The sequence below is a fragment of the Varanus komodoensis genome, unplaced genomic scaffold, assembly GCF_004798865.1.
Source record: "Varanus komodoensis strain SLA01 unplaced genomic scaffold, ASM479886v1 scaffold92, whole genome shotgun sequence".
In the NCBI taxonomy this organism is placed as follows: Eukaryota; Metazoa; Chordata; class Lepidosauria; order Squamata; family Varanidae; genus Varanus; species Varanus komodoensis.
Window position 1 is genome coordinate 489,425 of NW_025336624.1, and position 24,234 is coordinate 513,658.

Consider the following 24,234-nt stretch of genomic DNA (forward strand, 5'->3'; position numbering starts at 1 on the left):
AGCCTCAGCCCAGGAGGATGAGGAAAGGATCCATTTCAGGGGGTGGGGATGGGGGCAGACAGGAGAGGCCTGGGGGTGGGGGGGTAGTTGGCCTCAGGTTCCCAAGCACCTTGGCTAGAAAGGCCTGAGGCCCAGCTAGAATTTTGATGTGATATTACAAGTATGCATCTAATAAAAATGAAAAATGGATCAAGGATTTTCCTCTTATTAATTGTTGCTGCTATGAAAACCAAAATTGAATTAACTTAAAATATACTGGTTTGATGTAAGAAGCAAAGCAGCTATCAATAGTTATTTGAGAGCCAAAAGCTTTCTAAATTCTGGAAGTGCAGTTTGAAACATTTAGCAAGTACCAAATCTATAACATGGTGAGGCACTGAGAGAAGGGGCAGAGGTAGAGGAAGCCTTTCCTTCTTCTTAAAAGTATAAATATGCTGGTATGTTAAGAAAGTTGGTGAGACCTGGGACTCAGGAGACCGATCTAGTTCCCCCTTAGCCGTGAAGCTCACTTTGTGAAAATGAAAAGGACCAGGATCATGTGCATTGCCTTGGGCTACTTGGAGAAAAGGTGAGATGAAAATATGACAATTAAAACAATCAAATAACTTAATTTAGATATAAGAAGGCATCCTTTAATAGAGTTAAAATATAATTTTTAGAATTACAAGTACATTGGACATGGGAACAGAAGAGAGCAATATCTAAAAGATGCCTGTGACAGTCACATTAAAAAGTACACACAATTACTGCTGTTGGTGCTACCAGCCTGAGAATATACTTAAACTTAAACGGCCTGTCAAAACAGGGGGAGCGGGGGGCAGGAAAGCCTGCAATGTGGGCAGTGCTTCCCTTACAGTCCTTTCTGACAGTCTGCAAACAGGGACTAGCCATTCTCACATCAGATATGACATCACCCCAGCACCTCCTCCTGTTCAGGGCTGCACCTACATGAATTACGTTGCCTCCATCTTTCCCTGCAACTAAGGCAATACTCACCAATCTTGTGTGGAATGCGCTTTCCTGACACACCAACGCACACCTTGATGACGAAGCTGCAGTGAGGAGAAGGAAAAGTAGGAAGTAGGACATGAGAGCCGTTCATTTGCAGCTTGGTAACTGTATGTTTGCAAGCACGTACTGGTCACATTCACCCTTTCTATTTACAGGTGAGTGCCAATGGCATACATGATGGACTTATATTGGTTTAAAATCCCTTGGCAATTTTATTTCACTTCTTTTCTTATACCATTTTCCTTTCTATATCTTATTTATTTTAACAATACAATAAAAAATGTGTGTGTGCAGCAGGGGGAAAACATGGGGTGGCACCTAATAAAAGACAAAAACTTATGGACTTCCTGCAAAAATCCATGTTTGCTGGAAAAAGGGTTTTGATGGAAGCATCCCAGGAAGGCAAGTGGGAGACTTTTGGAAAGATCAAAACTGTACATGTTTAACTAATCAAGCCTTCCTGTGAAAACAAAGACAGAAAGTGAAATAACATATCATAGGAACACATGCCTTCTTGACCGTTTGAATAATTAGATTTTATATACTGAGATTTTACATGGTATTTCATTATCTGTATTTGTGGTTTTCATGAAACATTGGGAACCACAAAAGACCTCTGGCTATTAGGATGTATAGAAATAATGTTGTTGTTGTTGCTGCTGTTGTTGTTGTTGTAATGTAGCAAATTGCCCCACCCCATAGCTGGATCTTAAGAGAAATTTAGAATGTGTTAACTGTATGGACAGATGACCTTGATTCTGGAGTATGGAAGCCATAATGCATTAGCTTCTTTCAACTCTGTACCAGGTTTATATATTATTTAGATCACAGAATCATAGAAAAGGAGAGTTGGAAGTGGCCAAGAAGGCCATCAAGTTCTGCTCGGTGCAGGACTCCAAGTTAAACCATCTCTCTCAGATGGCTCTCCAACTGCATCCTGAATGCTTCCAATGTGTGAGAACCCTTAGCCTCTCTAGGTATTGGTTTCAGTGTCATACTGCTCTAATAATCCGGAAGTTCTTTTTGTAGCTTGAGCCCATTATTCTGTGTCCTGCACTCTGGGATGATTGGGAAGAGACCCTGACCCTCCGCTTTGTAACAACCTTTCATGTACTTAAGGGTGCTATCATATCTCTCCCCTCAGTCTTCTCTCCTAGAGGCTAAATATGCCCAGTTCTTTCAGTCTCTCCCCATAGCACTTTGTACCCTGTCTCTGGATCATCCTTGTTGCCCTCCTCTGAAACCTTTCCAGGCTTGTCTGCATCTTATTTAAACTGTGGTGCCCAGAATGAGACACAATACTTCAGATGAGGCATAACCTCATAACTAGAACTACACATGATTTGGAAGTGATACTTTCCATAATGCAGCCCAAAAGAACATTTGGCTTTTTGCAGCCACATCACTCCTATTCAGCATGTGACCTACAATTTGGATTTGTTGGTTTCATTGCTATGCCAATTAATTCTGGGCATGATACTCACATTTCCCAGGCAAAGCAAGATCAGAATCAATTTTTGCATTAATGTGAAAGAAGCACCCATTCCACCCAGCTTACCAGCTGACTTTTGGTCCTGACACCGTACATGTTTTATTCTCTGGATTCAGTGCATCTGGCATGAGCACCTGGGCTTTGACTGTCACCACCGGCTGAGCCCTGAGGTGTACAACCACCACACACAAAATACAAAAACAGAAAGGTGAGACTATGGGTGCTTCCAAGGACAGGAGCCCTTGTCTTATCAATCTTAAGGCAGGTTTGCATGCCTACTTAATTCACTGATATCCCAGATTTCTTTCTTAAAAGATTCCCCACCACCAGCACAGAAAATGGTGGTAGAAATGGCTGAAAAACACAAGGGAACCCCAAATAGATGGTGATGTCATGTGGACTCCCAGTGAAATTCTGTGACTGAGGCAGGGTGATTACCCAATCAAAACTTTGTCTGGAAGCACCTCAAGAGGTAAGCTGCTCTCTGGATGGTCATTTGGGCTTCCCAGGGTTGTGAGACCTTCGACTCCTGCCCCAAAGTCCAGTCTGTGGCACTGCATTCACTCACCTGTAGACAGCCACTTTGCTTGCTCTGTAAGCGCCAACCAGCACATCTGTGAGGGAATCAAGATGAAAAGTGCTAGCAAAATGAAGTCTTCAATGTCCTACCACCTGCCCTCTCAGAGCCCCCATGGGACTCACTGCAGTGGTTTGATTGGCAACTGGCCTAAGCTTTGCAAAAACAACCTTATACAAAAGGAAAGGCTTTTCCATGACCTCGTGTGCCCTGATCATTCAAAGAAAGCTTGCAAAATGGGACCAGTTTAGACTTCTGCTTCTTTGCATGCCTACTTAATTCAAGCAGATGGTGCTACACAGCCAGATCTTGCCTTACCAGGATATCCATTGGCATCAATGTCGGAGCCTCCACGAATGGCAAAACCAAAGCCAGCGGGCCCGGAGAAGGGATTCTCAAGGATCTGGTCTGGGGATATACTCAGGCCCTCAGTACGCCCACAGTAGATATATACACGGCCACCTTCTTCTTGGCCAGCAAAAGGGGCTCCTACGGCTATATCTAGGAAGGCAAATTGTAATGTTAAATGAGGTGAATAATCCATTTAGCCATCAACATTGTTACATGGGGATGGGGATGGGGAGCTGCAGGGCAGTCTCCCATTCACAGATGGGTCAGACTGAAAGGAACAAGCTTCTAAGAGCAGGACAAGGACTGGGAATGGCACCAAGAGTTCCCTGGCTGCTCCTGCATTCAGCTCTGGAAGGGAGCTGGCATCTAACCAAGTTGGGGAAAGGAAGGGCTGGTGGTCAGAAGGAACAGGGAACTGCCCTTCTTCATGGTCAGAAAAAGTCCAACCTGATGCCCTCTGTTAAGTTTGATTTGTTAACACAAGAAATGCTTCAGCCTAACCTTGGAACAGATAGAGGGAATTTGAGCATGTGCAGCAGTCATTTCTCCCTCCACCAAACCCTGAACAGTATGGTGTCAGTGAGAGAAGAAAGGGCCTCCTCACGTGTTCAGGTGCACTCTTCTTATCACCCTACCTTTCCCAAGGGTGGAACCTAGTACTGGAAACAGATTCTGGGCAATGACGTAATGAAGGTCTGCTTGTCATTTCTTCAGCACTGGGTGGGGGAGTGGGGAACGAAAAAGAAGCTTGGTTTGGAAGGGACTGAGGAGGCCTCCTTTTCATATTTCCCCACCAGTGTATCCATCCTGGTTCGTGTCACCCAGAGGAGCAATGGCCATGCCAAATCGCCCATAGACATCGGTGCCTGTCAGGGTCTGCCAGGGAGTGCTGTAAGCATGGCGGGTCTTTTGCTGCAGGTACAGGTAAACTCTTCCCACTTCGTAGAGTTTGCGGTCAGCCCGGCGCTCTAGAAAGAGAGGGGCCCCCACAAGAATGTCGTCTTTCCTGGATGTGCAAGAGAGAGGCAGGAAGTTCTCTTAGAGCTGTTACCAGGACAGTAGAAGCAGTAGTAGTAGTAGTAATAATTAACCATTAAATTTATATAAAGATGTAAAATTTCTGGAAATGTTGAAGCTACAGAAGAAAACCTTTTCTTCCAGAAAAGAATGGAAATTATTGGAAAAATTGAAAAAAATGCTATATTAATATCCTTTACAAATTGAAAGTCATTTTGTTACTTTAGGAATGTAAAATGTAGCATGTATATGTTTTTGCCTAAAGTGGTCATGTTTGGAATATTAAAAATACAGTTTATTCAGACAATTATTGCAATCAGAGTTTACTCTGTATATGTATGTGTCTTCCTGAAATGTAAGGAACCTCTTTGGTTTTGCCACTTCATGAGAAGCAGTCAATAAAACAAAACTCAGGTATGTCATATAAAGGCAGCAACAACTCTCTTCCAAAGTATTTCCACCTCTTCACCTTCATTGTTCCATAACTTAGCACAAAGTTTAAGGACTTTGTTACTGACGAAATCAAAGATTTCAAGGGGCTTTCAACAGTCTTTTGCTGTTGCTCCTCCCTGTCCTGTGCCCCATTCCGTATCCCCTCCATGCTTCCTCCCGCTGATGTCGCTATACTCACCTCTTGCATGCCTACATAAAAATAAGGGGTGTATGCAAACCCAAGGGACAGGCGGACAAAACCCAAACCCTATACTTAAAGCTGGGTGGGGAAGACAAGACTGAAGCTTGGACTGTCTGCAAAGCTGCTCCAGAAATCCGAGCCAACTGCAGTGCTCCCTGCCCTAGCCTTACCCGTCTCCATTGACATCCGCAACCGCAACTGTATGCCCAAAGTATGATGCGATCTGCACGAGGAAAGAAATTTAAAAAATAAGGTGTAATAAGAATGTTTTATTATTTATTTATCTGAATTAAACTGGGGCCCAAGGCCTATTGTATTTTGGCTTATGAGAAGAAAATAGGCAGGTCCTCAATAGCTTATTGCCACCAATTTGCAAGACACTTTGCAGACAACTTTGCTCCTACCTGCACCAGCCTGGATGCCACAGTTAATAGACTTCCAATGATTATAACTCTGGTCCCTGCTTGTCTAATTATAATGCGTACTTTTCTATGTAGGGACTGGATCCTTGGAGAAATGATGCCTACCAGTTGTGTGCTAGAGAGACAAGCCAAGTGGTTAAGGCAGAAAGTTTATCCCTTTTGTTAAGGTGTGATTTCATCTTGCCTTAAATAGAGGCAGGCACTTGTTTTAAAAAAAAAATCCTTCATGAATCCCACCATATTGGGTAATTTTAGACCAGAATAGAGCATTGCATTCCTGGGCTGGTGTTTGTGGTGACTTCTGGATGAGATGGATTGTGTAGACCCATTTCAACCTGGGTGCTACCCTCGTTGCAGGAGGAAGGCCGCTTTGGACATCTTGCTGGATGATCTGAGCCAGGAATTTAGCAGGATGAGTTTGAGTTCGGCAGCCACTCAAGGGCTTAAGGCCTGGCTGTACGAATTGATCCCAGTAAATTAGAGTTGCAGTTGCCATGGGAAAACTGCCCTTCCTCCAAAAGGTGATACCAGGTGGTGGTTAGCACCTGAGTGGCTAAAGGGGACCTACTCAGTTGTCGGGGTGGGCAAGATAAAGAGGCCCAAGTAACTCAGCAAGTTGTCTCCATCTGGTGATGCCAACCAATCTGCTGCAGTGGCAAATGAGGTCCTGGTGAGACGATTGCCCTGCTGGGGACCCCCTTGCTCTGATAATGTACAGGGTAGGTTAGGTAGTCGATCATTTCTATGCTTAAGGGTTCTGTGTAACTTTCTCCAACTCCTCTTTTCCCTTTCCCTGTCTATTTTTTTTAAATAAACCCCTTATTACTTCTATCTTGGTGTGTAGCTTTTTCTAGTTAACTTCAGTGCTAGTTTCAGTGCCTTTGGGCCAAGTGGCTTGCTACTGAGTCTTGTTTCAGACTGGGGGACTGGAATAGCAAGAAGCAGTATGCATCCTTATTCCTGCCACCCCCATTTTTATCTGTGAGGCTCAAGTGTCCCCTAAACTGAGCTGTGATGAAGATTTGGGGTGCTGGCAGATGACTGAGCCACTGCCTCCCCTGGAGAGAGGTGGGAACAGATTCCTTCTTCCCTTCAAAGGGATGATGCCAACCATCCTTCGGGGAAAGCTGTCATGGACTAATGGGCAAGGTGTTGATCATCAGCACTGCCTTCGAAATCCACCCCATCAGGAATTACTGAAACCACTGCAAAGCATGCTCTCTAGTCACACTACAGCCAGGCAGCCCAGAAATATAGCATAGCCATCGGTATGGAAAGGTAGTGAGAGATCAACAGGATTGACAGGAGTGTATTAACGCAATCTAGTTCCCAGCAAAAGTTGTTTCCATCCCATGGCTGGACTCCAAACCAGACTGAAATGAATCTAAGTAATCTGTGTCATCAAGAAAATGTGGAGTTGCAATATCACCAGGCTCAGGAAAATCCCTCTGAAAACAAAAATAAAACAAATCTTCCCAAAAGTGGGAAACAAATGCAAAGTAAACTACTCTGCTAATGAGTACAATTGCACTCATGATCAGGATCTATGCTGAGGCTCTGCTGCAAAGGCCCATGAGATGCATGCCAGGAGTAGATAGGAGGGTCAGGAGAGAAACCAAGAATGGCAAACCGCAGAATGCCTCATCCTCTGCTTAGCACAGCAAGTGAGCAGCGACATTTTCAGCATGGCTTACTGTGGCATGCATGCAATGCAGGGTGGGAGGAAGGAGAGGCGGGGCCCAGGGGGCTCAAAGGATTGTTACCTGCTCACTGGGGATGGTCCACAGAATATGGAAGGTATTCTTCCAGCTGAGAATTTCCACCTATGATGGGTTGCAAGGACAAAGAGTCGGGAAATGTAAGAAAATATCCCTGGTGTTAATCCCGCTCCTCATACTTCTCAGGAAACTGAAATACACAGAATAGCAACCATCCCTTTCCCATACCAATGCACCCCTTTCTGTAACTGATGCAAAGGTCCAGCTCCAGAATATGCGTGCTAGTAATACAGGTAATACGGCTTCTGAGCACATTCAGAGTATCCTCCTACACTGACAATGCCAATTTGTTTGGGATTAGTTGGAAAGTGTGAGAGCCCATGCAGGCTTGCGCTTCTGTACCTTTTATATCTGAAGCTGAGTACTTTACGTTACTCATTCTAGATGTGCAAGTAAAGGCAGATGGGAGCTCCTCTGCCCGAGTTCTTGTACTTGTACTCACCGCTCCTTGTGTTTGGCTCTTGTTAGGGGTACCCACCACATACTCTGCAAACAGAAGATCCATTTCAGGTTGTGAAACCCCCAATAGGATGAGTTCTTCACACTCCAGACCTTAGCGCTGAGCTCTAGGGTGGCCCAAGCTGCTGGGGTTTGTTGCATGTGTTGAGATACTGGGGCTGAGAAGAGTCAACCCCAACAACATCACCTATAGGAATGGGACTGCTGAAAGAGCTGAAACTACCTGCCCCTGGCTGCAAGCAACCAATAGCACATTCCTTTTGCTGTTAAGTTTACAGCTTACTGGGTGACTTTGGGCCTGTCCTAATCTCAGCCTAACCTACCTCACAGGGTTGTTGGGAGAATAAGATTGAAAGGAGGAGTAGGGTTATAGAAATAGTCTTGAGTTCCTTAAAGCAAAAAGGTAGATACAACTATAATACATACATACAGCAGTCCTGCAAAATATGTTAGAATTAGTATTCCAGTCTTACAGACAGGGGATCTGGGTTGCAGAGGTCACAAAGTCAGTGCATGGCTAAGTTACAGCTCAAATTCATGGCACAAATAGCACACAATTAACAGAGAGGTAGTGAATTAGGGAAATCTGGTTCACTGGAACTTGACAGATTTCCTGCCTGCTTCCAATCCAGTGACCAGTGATCAGAAGTGGACTTCTGTTTCATTTGTGCTAATGAAATTTGTCCAATAAGCATCTAAAAACCATATGAATCTAGTGCTGTTTGTGCAAAATCAGCCAATTATACACATAACCACCTGAAAACCATGTGACTCTACTGTAATTTGCACAAAACTGACAATGTTGGGTTAGAAGGATAGGAGAAAGAAAAGCATTGCCTTTCTCATGGGGGGAGGGGAGGTCATGTGGCTCTTTTGCATTTCCAGGTGAGGTGGGAAAGAAAAGGGACAAGCTCCTTTTGTCTATGGCATTAGCCCTTTCCTTCCCACCTAGGTTAGCAGGCAGGACCATCCAATGTTAATGCAGGCAATGTTACACATGTGTATGGGATGATTTGACACATGTGCTAGAGCCACATGGTTTTGGCCTAATTTGTGCAAATGTCATTAGCAGTTGGCAATGCAGATTGCAGCCTGTTGTAAAGATGGAAGTCTCTGAGCTGGCTCAGCTTGTACCATGGCAAGCTGGTACTGGTGTAGAGTTAACAGATGAGTCTGGGGGGCAGAACCATGAAAATTTGTCCAATTTTCATGCCCCTATTGGATTACTCACACATTCCTTTAGTCAATTGTTGCTAAAGAGCTAAAAGAGCAAGGGTCTTGCAAAGCCTGTGCTCACTTCAAATAACTGCTCTAGTTGAAGAACGTGTTGCCTTACCTGGTGATTCAGGGTCTTCATTAAATTCCCCGAAAGCCACGGAATACCCTGCAGAAGGATGATTGGAGGGTTCAGTGCCAGAATGTCCTTGGTGTAAAGCACACACCTGCTAACTTCAAGGACGACTATTCAGTATATCTTCCATCTTTCCTGGAAATCAAATGGACTCACAGTGATAATTCAGGATTGCATTGCAAATGCAAACCAGTCATAAATAGGCTTAGCAACCATAGCATCATGGGAATTCTCATGCATTTGCATTTTCAAGGCCTTTGCATGGAATCATCCTGGACCACCTTATTCCATCCCCATTGCCCTATCATAGCAGGCCCTACTACTTAACCCACCCCAACTGATGCCTTTGCCTTATGTGTGGTGCATGCCCTCAAGAGTTTCAGGGTCAGTGTACACACGCCAGAACAAAGTCAAAGGAAGTAGAATTCAGCATTTTGAGAATCTCAGCTTTAAGATGCATCTGCTCTGAGCAATGTGGATGCTTTGCAAGTGTGGCAGATACATCTGAATTAATGCATGCATGGGTATTTACTATACATGTAAATGAAATTAAATGAAAATGTTTGGGAGGGAGCTGATTGAAGCAGGCACATTTTTTGCTTCCCAGAATTTGTTTTCTCTCCCATCTGGATGCCACTTGAAATAGGGCAGTAACTAAAGGAATGACTTTTCCTAGCAGTCAGGACAGATACTCCCATAATAAAGTGGGGAATCATTTTTCTATTCAGGGCCACATTTCCTCAGGAGAGATCTGCCAGGGAGCACACGGCAGAGGTAGGTGGGGCAAGGTGGCAGCAGACAAGGTGCTGGGAGAGGGACAGATTGCTTTTGCCAGAGATCTGGATTCCTGGCTTGGACAGAGCTTTTGAAATTAGGCAGAGGGCCCCATGTGGTTCTGGGGCTGCAGGTTGCCCACCCCTAGTCTCCCAGCACTAGTTGGAGAAGGGGAACAACTGCATCAAGGTGGCATGAGGAAGCAAGCCAGGGGCTCTATTTGTGGAAGATTCTCCTTAGATTACAGAACAGTGTCTAAATATAATTTGCTGTTATGATGAACCCTAAAGAATACCTCCAAGCAGCAAAGAGATTCCACCTAAAATTTTGTCTGTCAAGTTCTGGCAGTAAACATGATATGTATTTTCTTCACTGATCTTCGTAAAATTAATAACATTTAACAAAAATTAAAAGGGATAGGTTAACTTCCTTCCTACATTCGTGAACCATTGCCCTGCTCATTTAGACTCCTGGTAAGTTGCCCCTCCCTTAGCTCCTCCAGGGTTGTGAAAGATGCTTGCAGGCTCACCCTGGTATGTATCTTCATAATCGGAATACATGGAATCTTTTGTGACTTGCTGCGGTTGCACTGTCCACAAAAGGGTAGGGGTCTGAGGAAAGCTTGCTCTGATTGCTGACATATTGACTGAATAGATCAGACCTGGAAGAAAAACAACCTGGTGTAGTGTAGAGAGGAGGAGCAGGAGGATCACGCAAGGTATCCTGAGCCCCTTGGAAGAAAATGGAGGGACAGGAGTACAATAAATAGACAAATAAATAAGCAAGCAACCCAAGGATAACAGTTCCCGAGGGTAAGACGGTTGGGAAGAGACAGGCAAAAGAGGAAAGGTAAAATATTCACCTCACCTACCCCATGGCAAAAACAATGAAATGACAAACAATTGACTGCCCTTGTAACGATAACACAAATTCTGCCGGACTCACCAGGCTTCCCTGCAGAGAAACCACTGCAGCCAGCAAAGACTGACTGCATTTCCCGCCCTGCTTCCTTCCCACCACACATTTGAAAACGTCAGAAGGACCGTGCTGGATTTGAACAAAGGTTCTCAGTTTCACCCCTCTGCTCCCCCGTGAAGCAGGTCACCAGGTGTGTCTAGGAAGCCCACAGGCAGGGCACGGCTGAGACAGCACACTCCTACCGCAGCTGGTACCGGCAGGCAGGCTGCCCCCGGTCCTGGCAGAGGCACCTAGCCATCTGGACTGGTAGCCATCTGATAATCTGCTCCTCCTCGCATGTGTCTCATCCCCATTTAAAGCCATCCAAGTTGGTGGCCATCACTAATCTTGCGGCAATAAATTATATTGTCCACACTCCATTAGAATGAATACTTCCTTTTATCGCTGACTCTTTCACCGATCAGCTCCATGGGATGATCCCCAGGGACTAGTATCATGAGAAGTTGCAGGGAGACTACTTTCTCCCCACTTTCTCCACATCATGCATAATTTTATACACCTCAACCAGCCTCTTAACAGTTTTCTAAACTTAACAGCCTCTAATAGTGTAACCTTTCCTTACAGAGGAGTGACTCCTGCCCCTTGATGACTTAGGTTGTTCATTCCCACACTACTTTTAGCTCTTCTTAGAGGTGCAGCGAGAGAACTGTCCACACTGTGCACTATTCCAGGCGTGGCCACATTGTTGGTGTTTGTGGTCTGTTGGGCAAGTCACTTACCTCCAAAATAATAACCACCAGGTGCCCCAAGCAGCACTCTTCCAGTCTGTGGGGAGAAGGGATGAGGTCAAGGCAAACAAAACTAAGCTGCAGGTGCAGAAGACGAGCAGTTGCATGGACATTACAACCACAAAGAGCCTCGGGAAGTAGTGTGCCAGTTTCACACACACCTTTACAATAATGGGAAAGCAAACACCGGCCTCTATCTGCCTTAATTAAATATGCATCATTTGCTCTGAATACTCAGAGACGACTTTTGCGTAACACCAACGCTGTTGCCACCATTTGTCCAGCGCTTGCTCCAAGGAAAGCCACAACCTTTTTGGGTATGTGTTGAATAACCAAGCTATTCGATATCTAGAAACAGTTACCCCTGAGCTACAACAGCCCACACCATCCCTTTAACAGCTGTTTTTTTCTCTGCATTCTCTTGGATCTTCCAATGGTGACTACATTGGCACTAACATTCAGTAGTGAAGGTGTTAACCTGGCACTGCAAGCTGTAAATAATTTTGCTAACAAGAGATGACACTGCAAACTAAAGGTGCTAATTTGGTTTCGAATGACTGAATAGTCTGGATGAGTGTTTGGGGATTGCCTAACCCCCAAACACACAAATGTGTGTTTACAAAGACACATATTGCTGACCCAGACACATGAGCAAGAAAACTCTGACATTGTGATTTTATAATTAATAATTGTGAGGTTATAATACTTCTAACTAAGGCTTTAGAGGGCTGCTTTGAAAGAAAATGGGAGAAACTAGCTAGCTTGCTTACTTCCACATGCTCATACAAGCCAGGCAGTGGTGCTGCTTGTGCTAAAATCCAGGGCCCTGGAATGAACCCTTCCATAACTAAAAAGCCAAAGGTAAGCCAAAGGTAATGAGGTCATTAGTGCCCCAAGAGCAAACTAAATAAAAGGATTTTTTATTCCTTTAGTCATGATGATGCTATGGTTCAAGTGAACTGAACGCAGAAGCACATGGAAAGCATGGAAAGGTAGAAGGCGAGGAAGAGAGAATCTTAATTGTGTGTCCCTGGATCTACAATGAGCTCACTGCACCACTGTATCTATGGGTTGTTGGATCCTGTAAAGCATCTATGTTTATCACTACCCTGCTGTCCTGCAAAACTCACATCAGAGATGGCAAGGCTGAATCCAATTTCACAGTAGCGTCTGTCATTTACTGATTGAAAGGAAACAAACAAGAAAACAAATTTATTGATTATAAGAGGGTGGGTTTTTCTTACAGAGATAATGGAATATCCATAAGCCAACCAAATTTCATGTCTAATGCTCTGAACCAGATTCCAAAATGCTTCTCTCCTATGCATTTTAAAGCTATTTTAAAAACCCAAAGTTTAATATTATTATTACTTAAACATTTAATATCAAAATGGGAAATAATTTAGCTGTTCCTTTAGGATCATAGAGTGCCAAGTCAGACCACCTGTCCATCTAGTTCAATATTGTGGTCAAACATGTAACAGCAAGCAGAAAACTGCTCAGAATCAAGTTGCATAAATCAGGTGCAGCATGCAAGCAGGCTTGGTAACCCAGAAAGCTGAAGTGAAGTGTAATTCATCAGCTTTTCCAAGGCAAAGGCTGTGAGGCCTGGCCCATGGCTTTTCACTGTTCTTCCTTTTGCCACCTCATACATACTGTACTCACCAAATAATGTTGAAATGTAAACTGAATGTATCTTGTTGTCACGGCATGGGGAATATTCACTGAAATGCTGCAGGCCTTCTGTGGCCAAGAAACAGCTGCCAACAGGGGTCTTTGTGGCCTCCTTTGTGCCACTAATGTAATTCCAGTGTTGGAAAGGGGCACAAGTCTGGCAGGATAAAAATGTCGGGGAAGATGCTGTATCATTAACAATCCCAAAACTTTCAGGATACACAGACATTGCAGAGCAAAATAATTAGATATGGATCTGGGTGAGGTGCAAATCAGAGATCTCAGTAGTGGCAGAGCAATATTGTCAAGCCAAACTCATAGGTCAATTCTTTAAAAGAAAATAAAAATAACCTTGTGCACACCTTTCTTTCCAAGGCCCCATTTTCTACAGGGGGCTGCACATGCACCCATGGATGGCCAGAACGATGTAGAACCCTCAAGCAATCTGTACCCACCATGTTCACACTGTACATACTGCATGTGGGCTTTTCAGTTTTGTACACATCATCTTTGCACGGTCCATATTGCAGTGGAGTTCAAACAGGAGGTGAACAGTAGGAGGTTGGGAGCAATGCCAATGGGCACAACTCTGATTTGCTCTCCTTGTATTCATGTTAATCGGTTATGAATACCCATAGACAGCTTTTGCTGCTGTTAGAACAGAGGTTTACATTGTCTCCCCCTCAAATCTCAAAGCTGGGAACATACAAAGCATGCAGGGACTGCAGATTTTAACTGGAACAAGCCAGGCAATGGTGCAAGGAACCCTTTGGTGAGTTCCCCTAAGTAAACCTATGGATATATGTGGGAACTGTACAAGCGAGTTTCAATGCAAGTCTGGACAGCTCATAGCCTGGGTGCCTTCTCTGCAGTGGCACCCAGACTATGGAACATGCTGCCCAGAGAGGACTGCCTGGAACCAACTCTTTTTGGCACCAGGTGAAGACCTGTTTATTTAACCTTCATTTTAACAACTAATACTATTTTATTAATACAAAGTATTAATTTGTATACAATTGCATTTATATTTTTTACTTTTTTATTAAGTGAAGATATATTGTGGAATGTTTTTATGTTATTTATAATATTATATTGTTATGCATTTTGGAATTTTATTCGTGTAAGCCGTCCTGAGGCTCTCACAAAGGACAGCATACAAATGTCTTAAATAAATAAAATAATATGTGGGTCATCTTTCCAACTATTCTCAGTAAACATTAGTGCAAATGATGGGAAAATATCCCCAAGCAAACTCTTGCAAGCAGAAGCTGTGTCCAAAATGTCCATTTCCCAGTCATGGATAGCACTGGTTTGGTAGGTCTGGGGATTGCTTCAGCTGATTTGAAGAAAAAGCCCCAATCAATCCTCTGGTACAAAACAGGCATTAATTCAACTCTCCTGTGTATGGTTACCATTGTCCTTTGTGCTGGCAACATCCCTGAAGCCAAGTAAAAGTTTTCTCTCCCCTACAACCCATCCTTGGACCAAGTTTGCATTTTGTTTAAATACCCCCCACCACACCAAGTCAAAAGAAAAATGGCACAAACACAAATGTATCTAATTAAAGAGGAAAATCAGTGACTTTTAGCCAACCTTCCAATTGGCGCTGAATTTTATTTTGCCCTCTACTTCTGAGCTTTTGGACATGATTAGTTTCTGATACCCACCATGATAGTGTCTTTCCAGGTGTTCACAGATGCTCCGAGCCATTGTTTTGACTTAAAGGTTTTCATAGTAATCGGACCAAGTTTTTCTGTTTGATCACCTGGTTAATGATGGTTGAATAGAAGAAGCAATAACCAAGTAAATAAGAATAAGAAGGCAGACATTACAGACTCATAAAAGATGTTTCCCTCAATCCATCTAACTTTGCTTCAGAGCATGGAGACTGAATACCATGCATGACCAAAACCTTTCTCTCAAGCCTGCTTCATTACAGGACTCAATCCAAAGTTCACCCACCCTCTGTAGGAATGTGTCTTTTCCCTATTTTTCCCTTTGCCCAGCATTTTCCCCATTCACTTGAGCTTTTGGCTCACTTAAAGATATCCCTCCCCTCCATCCCACACACACAAATTTCCCCATCTCAAAGCCTTGCCAGCTTGCTCCTTAAATTTTCCATTTCCTTGTGATGTCTAGTGACACCATATCTATATGGTATGGCCAAGCATGCATGGTCATTGGGGTTTCCTTTGGGAGGAGTGGAAAAAAGCCACCCAAAGAGAGTCTGCTGGGGGTGTACAATCAAAAGAACATTCACAGTGTGTTCAGGCATACAGGAAATGAATGCAGCACGTTGGCAGTCCCCAAAGGGACTACAAAGATAGTCTGTATAAGATGCTTTTACTGCCTGTTAGTAACTACATATAGTAACTAACAGGAAGTGGGATCACGTACACAGTTTGCAGGCACATTAGAGTAAAACAAAAGAGATTGAATGGGCTTGGGGCATCACAATACAGAAAGGCAGACATTGGCATGTCTAAGATGTGCCCCAAAAGGCAGGCCTTTCAGGATGGGCCATCAGCATATCTAAGGTACACTGCAAGCAAGACTTGCAGCATAGATTCCTGATCAGGTCAGGAATCCCATCTTAAGTCTAAAGCTGTTCTTACTGTGCCAGGCTTTTAGCAGCCATATTATGGCAGAGCTTTCACTCATTTTGCCCTGACACCCTGTATCTGATGAGGTGTGTGGCAAGAATACATGAACATTGACCATTCCAATGCAGTCACAGTTCCTACACGTGTCTTTTAAAGCAGGGATATAATTGCAGCGATTAAGCACATCCACGTGTGCAGAGATCAGGTGCGTGCAGCTTGCATGTTAGCATGATTTTTGGAATGGCTCACACATCCCTGTCTGATTGATCCTGGGAGTAAGGCTGGCCCTCGCTGCCAGACTGGACGAATGAGACCGAGAAATAATGAAAAGCACTCACCAAGGGTGTCAAACAAAAGGGGAGTGCACTTGCTGCCACTGGCCACCCAGGGGCACAGGTAGACGGACCCTGCCTCAGTCACAAGAGGCTGTGAGGTGTTGGCTCGGGGTGCCCCCACAACCACATTCATCCTAGAGGGAAAAGCAGGGTCAGTTGTCAAATGAAGACTGCCTACACCTGGCCATGGAGATGCCACAGTTCTGGATAGACGGGGCTTCTGGTGGTGGGGAGGGGAAAGATTTTTGCTTTGTTGCGACATCCAGTCAAACAGGATGAATATTCCTAATGCATCTCCTGTATCCAGCTGCACTCTGATAACTGCCCACAACTCAGCCTCAGCATGATTTCTGGACTTTTACAAGTTTGGGGAACTATTCAAAACAGCTTAGGGCCTGGATATCTAAAGGAATGCCTCCTCCCATCAGACCCAGACCCAAAGATCATCTACAGAGGTCTTTCTGTGTGACCCACCATTAAAAGAAGGAAGGAAGGAAGGAAGGAAGGAGGCTACGAGGGGAAGGGCCTTCTCAGTTGTGGCACCCTGGCTATGGAACCAACTTCCCAGGAAGGTGTACCTGGTGTTGATAGTGTACACTTTTTGGCATCAGGTTGAAACCTTTTAATTCTCCTTTTATTTCAATTATTGGATAGATTATTATTATATATTGGCTTTTGCTCAGATGATGATTGATTGATTGCTGTGGATTAGTGTGTGTTATTATTTTATTTTTTCCTGCTGTTGCTATGATTTGAATTGCAGTTATTACTATGGATATCTTGTTGTAATAATGTTTTATGCTGTAATCTGTTAACCATTCTGAGAGCATTTGCTATAGAACAGTCTGCAAAAACATTAAATAAATAAATAATGGTTATTTTGTTTTTTTATATTTTATTATGAAGGAGGAAATACAGTATGTATTTTCTGTCACAGGTCTCGATATTTTTAGGAATGTCTCTGTTTGAATCTAAGACCCGGGAATGATGTGGAATGTCAAACAATACATCTCATTTAAAATAAAAACAGGTCTTCCAGAAACATGCACCTTGCACATTTGACTCATTTGCAAACACAATTTCATTTTAAATGTAGCATATGTTCATGCATAATTATGCCATTATCTAAAGTAAAGGCCGATTTTATTAACAAAGGGCACACAGAAAAATTGGTGAATGGTTCCAGGAGAACAAAAGCTTTCATGGACAGAAAGAGATTTAGTGCCATGATGAACAACTTGGTTGTGCGCATATGCAAGCTTGAGAATTATTAGGAGAATTTAAAATATTTTTTTAAACTTCTATATCATCCCCAGTTGCCAAAGCTCTCACAACAGTTTACAAAAATCCATTAAAATACAATCTAAAATATACCACATTATAAAACGTTAGGGAAAAAGTTCCCATACAAAATTTTAAAACCACATTTCAAATGCATATAAAATCCTAATCACTGAAACCTGATTGAATCTGATTAAACAACTAACAAAGCCCCAGTAAATTAATTAAATGCCCTGAAGTAGAGGACAATCTTAACCTGGAGCCGAAAATATAATGAGGTTGGCACCAGTGTGTTCCATAATTGTTCCATAATTGGGGGCCACCACTGAAAAGCCCCTTCTTCTAGTTGCCACCAACTGAGCCTCCCTTGGAGTTGACAGTCAGAGACAGACCCAGAGGTTGTCTGTAGTATCCCGGTAAATGGTGATTGGGAAAGTAATTCTGTCAGGCATTGCGGCCCCAGGCTGTGTAGGACTTTATAGGTTAAAACCAGCACCTTGAATTGTGCTCAGAAAGATACAGGCAGCCTAGGCAAGCAGGCCAGAATTCAGACCTTCCGGTCTCTCTTATTAGCCTGGCTGCTGCGTTTCACACAAGCTGCAGCTTCTGAACAGCATTCAAGGGCAACCCCCCATAGAGTGCATTAATTTTAAAGATACAAAACAATGGTAATAAATAATACAGATAAACAATAAAATATTTTAACCCTGTCTATAGTAAGTGAAGTGGAAGCTCCCACTGAATTCAAGATGATAATAATGATGAACATTAATTATATTTCTGTATCACCCAATAGCCGCAGCTTTCTGGGTAGTTCACAATGGCAGATAAAATACTATAGAAATACAATTCAAAATAGGAAGTAACGTAAAGTATCCTTTTTTACAAAAAACAATACAGTATTTAAAAGCCAAACTGAAAAACAAATTTAAACAGCTACAATAGCTTGCTCAAATAAAGTCACAGGCCTGGAGTTGCCATAAATCCCAATAGATTAGTAAACTCGTTAGTAAGCTCTGAAAACATATCCCAGTTGCTACCAGGAGGGCCTCAGTTGCCGCTTGTCCCACTCACAAGGAGACAAGGCCGTTCTTGTGGCCATTAGCTGAGCTTCCCTTGGGGCGGCCCAGAGGCAGCCCCAGATCATGATCCCAGCGTATGGTAGTCTGAGGTTGGGAGAGGCATTCCATTGGGTACTGTGGTCCCAAGCAGTGTACGGCTTGATTAGATTAAAAGCAGCACCTTGAATTGGCTTGGAAGCATACGGGCAGCCAAGGCAAGTAGGCCAGAATTGCTGCTATGGGTTCAGATCTTCTGGTCCCTCTTATTAATTGGGCTGCCGCACTTTGCATAAGCTGCAGCTTCTAAACAGCCTTCAAGGACAGCCCCAGATAGAATGCATTGTGGTAGTCTAGCTTAGAGAGTCCCATAGTGCAGACTGCAGAAAGGAGACTGTTCCTGTGTGGATAGGGGCAGAGCAGGGGCTGAAGCTGGCAGAAGACACTCTGTTTCACGGAGGCCACCCGGCTTCAAGTGACAAAAATGAGTCATGGACCTCTGTCCCCCATCCATGAATCTGTCCCTTCAATGGCTGCATGAACCCATCCAGGACAGGCTGAAATATCCTGATTAGCAGACTAGCTAAATGTGGGATAGTGGAACAACTCCCAGGTGGATCCACAGTTGGCTGCAGAATCAATCTCAAAGAGTGCTCATCAGTGGCACCTTCTCAAACTGAGGAGTAATAATGAGTGGGGTACCACAGGGTTAGTCCTGGGCCCAGAGCTCTTCAACATTTTAATTAATGATTTGGATGAAGAAGTGCAGGACACAATTATCAAATTCGCTGATGACACAAAACTGTGTGGGATAGTTAATACCCTGGAAGACAGAAATAAAGTTCAACGTGATCTTGATAAGTTGTAGCACTGGGCTGAAAGCAACAAAATGAAATTCATTAGAGACAAATGTCAAGTTTTGCACCTAGGAAAAAGAAACCAAATGTATTACAAGATCCCACCAAGTCTCTGTTAAGTTTACTGGATCTATATACTCCCTTGAAGCCAAGCACCCCAACTCTCCCATCTTAGCATGGGCACAGATGGTGCTCTGTACATGCATGTCTCTCTTAAGTTATCTCTGGCATATGCATTTTCTTTTGAGGCCTCTAGGCTTCTTTGAGTAGCTGCACTATTTCATCATGTTTATTTTCTCCCAATTCCTACTGAATTTCCCCCTTCGTTCCCTAAGGATAATTCAACCAGTACTGGATGGTTCCCTCAACACTGCCACCCTTTTTGCATTAAGCATCAGGGGTCTGATACGAGTGCAACAGCTCCCTCCTGCCCAAGTTCCCCAGCAAGTGGCACACACAGGTACACTGCTTCTGATACTGGGGATAGCATATAGCCATGAGGACTAGTAGCCATTAATAGTTTTCTCCTCTATGAATTGGTCCAGTCTGTTTGTAAAGTGATCCTAATGGGTGGCCATCATTTTACCTTGTGGAAACAAATGCCATAGTCTCCCTCTGGGAAAGGGACGATAGTGTCTCCCAATTTACTTTCTCTGTACCATGCATAGTTTTGTACTCCTCAATCATGTCTGCCCTTAATTGTTTTTAAAGCTTAACTATCTCAACCATTATAACCATTCTCCATACTCCAACCCCTGGATCATTCTATTTGCTCTTTTCTGCACTTTTTCCAACACTGTGATATGCTTTTTTAGGTGTGGCCACCAGAACTGTACACAGTATTTTAAGCACTGAGCACCACAGATTTGTACAAGGAAAGTCTGATTCTAACAGTTTTATATTTAATTTCTTCCCTAATTATTCTTAGTATGGTGCTTTCCTTTTTAATAGTAGTGACACACTGGGTCAGCCCTTTCTTGGTCAAATAGAAGTAGCTCAGATTCCATCTGTTTATATTTGAAAGTGGTTTTGTTTGTTGCCTCCATGTAAGGAAATCTGCGTTTCCTTATACTTGCTTCTTGGTTAAGCAAGCATATTCCTTAAGGTGCCAATCTTTAGGACACATAATGCTCAGTGTTAAAAGATCACCACTGGATTGCATTTACATCCTACTTTTGCTCCTCTAGCAAAGAACCCAAGCCAGCTTGTGTGGTTCTGCTTTTCTCTATTCTGTCCTTACAACCCTGTGAGTAAGTTGGGTTGAGAGGCAGTGACTGGCCCAAAATCACCCAGTGGGCTTCATGGGTGGCTGGGGACCAGAACCCAGAACTCCTGAGTCCCAGTTCTGCACTCTTAACCACTATACCACACTGAAGATCTCTTGGGAGCTGCATGCTTAAAGATGCATACAGGATCAGGCATATATCCATGTGAAAACGGGGACTTGATAGCCCTGTTTCTGTGGCATCTCGCTTGCCATTTCCAAGAGACAGGTCTTTGTTGTCCCAAATTGCCTGTTCCCATCTTCTGCAGTGGAGTGTCCTGATGTGGCACCATCCCAATCCCCATACACAATACGGTCTTACCTGCCATTCTTGTCCCGGTAGAAATCCAGGGCAAATCCAAAATAACTTCCATTGGCTTCAGAATACACTGTGGGATTGCTCGCTTGGAGGTTGAGGGTCTTCGCTGGGGAAGAGAAGAGCAGGGACACCACCAGAAAGAGCCTGAGAGCTGCAGGTGGCCAGAAGGAGACGAGGCCTCCTGCCATCCTCTGGTTATTTGTATTTCTCCTCCTTCCTAGCTCTGTGCATTCAACATGGGATGTGACTCCTTAAAATGTTTTTTCTGTGCTTATACTAGCCAATCATGACTGATTTCCTCATGTTACTTCCTCCTCCCCACCAACTTTGCTTCAACTGAAGAGGATGCAATTTTTTTAGTGATGCCAGGAACTCTCTAGCAGGAATTCCCAGAAAATGAAATTTATCAGAGGCGTTGCAGGAGTTTCCTGGCATGAACAGCAGTGACACGCTGCTCTAGCATTAAGAATGAGCAGGGTAAAGCCTTCACCAAGGGTGGTGGCGGCACCCCCACTGCCATTTCCCTTACTGCTATGCACACATACAGGCTGTGATCTTCTACTCACACAAAGATTCCTTGGTGAAGCAAGGGGGAGGACTAGATGGCTTCCAAGATCCATTCCAACTTTAACGTTTTATGATTCTTTCAGCAGATATCTTTGGTGCAATCTAGAGACAGATATATAAATCCATGGAATTAGATGCTCCCAACAAGCTACAGCCTCTCCTGGGAAGCCCCTTCACTTAATGGTTTGTGGTTGGATGTGACTGTGCGGTGCCAAAGGAAAACGTGTTTTACATGTTCCGTGGCACTTCCATTTGTCTGCAGCCAAAATGCAATTAGGAAGGCTCACAGTGAGCTAGGTTCAGGAGTTCCTTCATGGTTATATGTGTGGGGCAGGGCAGGAGAGGTCCTTAGACAAGAGGCTAAGAAGCTGCTGCCCTCCTCCCTAGAGCACGGGTCCTCAAACTACAGCCTGCATGCTGGATACGGCCTGCCATGGTCATTTACCCAGCCTGCCTCAGAGCTTTTGGACTCGCGATCTCCAAGCGAGTCTGAAAGCTCTGAGCCAGCACAGGCTTTCTCTGGAACTGAGCAGAGAGCCGGCACATGCACAGTTGCAGGGAGCTGTTACAATTTAGCTCTCCCCCCACCCCCAGCCCCCATTGCACACATGCATTGTCTCTGAATACAGAGCGGGAATACGGAAAGGGAAACAGAAGAGAGGAGGGCGGGAGAGACAAAAACGATTGAAGGTAAGAAAAATATAACTTTTTAATTCTATTTTTAATTATGAGAGCCACGTCGAGCTGCTGCCATGCTACCCCTGTGGCAGGGAGAGGCGGGAGGCACCCTGCTCGGCCATCCACGGCCCTGTCCCTCACCTCCCCTTGCCTCAGAAAGCAGCCCTTACCTCCATCCTCGCGGCCCTCTCCCAGCCGGGGGAGCTGCCCCTGTTGGGAAAATTTGGATAAATCCTGTCAGAAAAACATTGCTTCTGTGTGCTTTTGCATTGTGGAATCAATCCTGTACTACTCCTCAAACCAAGCTAAGTCACTGTTTAAAATGGCATTGGAATTCAGAGTTTACCAGGAAGTATCTTTTGCTAGCCCAGAAGGCTTCATGTGCCCTGGCCATTCAGAATGGTGCATTACTTACGGTCTGAGTCTAGATAAGCTTATGAGTTCATGAATAGTTTCTCAGTAGCTTGAATTTACATGTCTAAGCAGACCTGGAGATGGGTTCAAGTTACTGAACTAAAGTGTCAATACACTGCAATTAGAAATATTGTAATCTCATTGTCTCTGTATGATTGACTGACATTCCTTTATCTGTTCTGTATGTGATGACCTCAGAATCTTATTGTAATGTCTGCATTCTGTCATCAATTGCCCTGTACCTGTGTATGTGACCAGCAGGGTATAAAAATACCCTGTAGTTGTATTGAAGTTTTGCAGCGAGTTCACCTCTGCCTGCCCAGTAATGCATTATTGTGAGTACGGACCCGCAGGGAACCTGGGCCAAACAATAAAGCCACAGATGGTCTGGACTCTTGATCTTTCCCATGAACCCGAGTTTTATTTCCTCCTCACGAATTGAAATTCTGGGATTTTCTGACACCCTTCGCTCGCCTCTCCAGCCTCCCACTCCCACTCCCCCTCCCGGAGCCAGGCAAGCACCTGTGAGGGGACCTTCCTCTGGCTTGGAAGCGGGGTGGCGGCGAGGAGCTGGGAAGGCCTTGACCAAGGCAAGTGCGCCCTCATGGCTCCCCTTCATGTCGTGCTCTCCCGTTCGGCGGGTGGCACAGCGTCATCTTGGGCTTCTGCTGCAGCCCAAGTGAATGGAGCAAACATTTTAAAATTATTTTTAATTCATTTTAATTTTATTTTTATTTTAATTCCTTAACATGCAGTGTGCATAGAAATTCATTCATATTTGTTCAAACTATAGTCCACCCCCTGCAGCAGTCTGAGGGACAGTGAACTGGCCCCCTGTTTAAAAAGTTTGAGGACCTCTGTCCTAGAGCATGAACGTTCCTTTCCTCATAATGTGATGAACAATGCTGATTAGTATGGAAGGGTAGATTTTTAATTTTTTAAAAAAGAAGGGCTGCCTCTGTGTGCTTGTATATTTACCATCAAAAACCATGAGGGAAGAAACAACCAGAGGAGAAACAATTCTCAGAAGTGCCTACATTTACTAAGGCCAAATGTGTTTTGGAAAACAAGTTTTCTTTCCTTATTCTAAAAGCATAACTCAAAATGCACAAAATGACATATATACATCAAAAAATAAAACAAAGACAATCAAATATAGTATAAACAATTAAAAGTTGTATCAAACCATTTTCTTAGAAAAACAAGCAACATAAAAATGCTTCACCTCAAGTTAACTTGCTTGGACATGGGTTTTTTTTTTTTTCCAATTAAGAGGGAACAGGATCTCTCTGCTTTGGCCACAATGACATTAAAATTCTATCCTCTTGTCACAATATTTATTTATTTAGAGGACTTCTATGCTGCCCCATTCGCCGAAGCCTCAGGGAGGCTCACAATCATAAATAAATAACATAAAACAATATAATTTAGCAGTATAACAGTAAAATTTAAGTCTCCCTGGCCAAAGAATAAAATAAATAAATAATATTAACAATTAAAATAACGTTGGAATAAAAAGGTCCGCCTGGCACCGTTATTTGTTTTTCGGCGCCAGGCAGACCTCTCTGGGGAGCGCATTCCATAGATTGGGCGCCACCGCAGAGAAAGCCCT

General features: G+C 43.8%; 1 protein-coding gene across 1 annotated transcript in view; it reads right to left on the bottom strand.

Moving 5' to 3' along the window:
- The window catches only part of ITGA2B (integrin subunit alpha 2b), a 53,723-nt gene extending 32,413 nt beyond the window's left edge, over positions 1-21,310 (bottom strand). Inside the window, exons 1-16 of the mRNA XM_044418640.1 lie at positions 20,967-21,310; positions 16,188-16,318; positions 14,914-15,011; positions 13,238-13,403; positions 12,703-12,752; positions 11,564-11,609; positions 10,396-10,527; positions 9,078-9,125; positions 7,725-7,768; positions 7,268-7,327; positions 5,253-5,305; positions 4,226-4,437; positions 3,399-3,581; positions 3,072-3,117; positions 2,570-2,668; positions 997-1,052 (exon numbers count right to left, since the gene is read on the bottom strand). Coding sequence (XP_044274575.1) covers positions 997-1,052; positions 2,570-2,668; positions 3,072-3,117; positions 3,399-3,581; positions 4,226-4,437; positions 5,253-5,305; positions 7,268-7,327; positions 7,725-7,768; positions 9,078-9,125; positions 10,396-10,527; positions 11,564-11,609; positions 12,703-12,752; positions 13,238-13,403; positions 14,914-15,011; positions 16,188-16,318; positions 20,967-21,151 — 1,609 coding nt within the window. The 5' untranslated portion in view covers positions 21,152-21,310. The remainder of the gene's footprint in view (positions 1-996; positions 1,053-2,569; positions 2,669-3,071; positions 3,118-3,398; positions 3,582-4,225; positions 4,438-5,252; positions 5,306-7,267; positions 7,328-7,724; positions 7,769-9,077; positions 9,126-10,395; positions 10,528-11,563; positions 11,610-12,702; positions 12,753-13,237; positions 13,404-14,913; positions 15,012-16,187; positions 16,319-20,966) is intronic.
- Between the last annotated feature and the right edge of the window lie 2,924 nt (positions 21,311-24,234).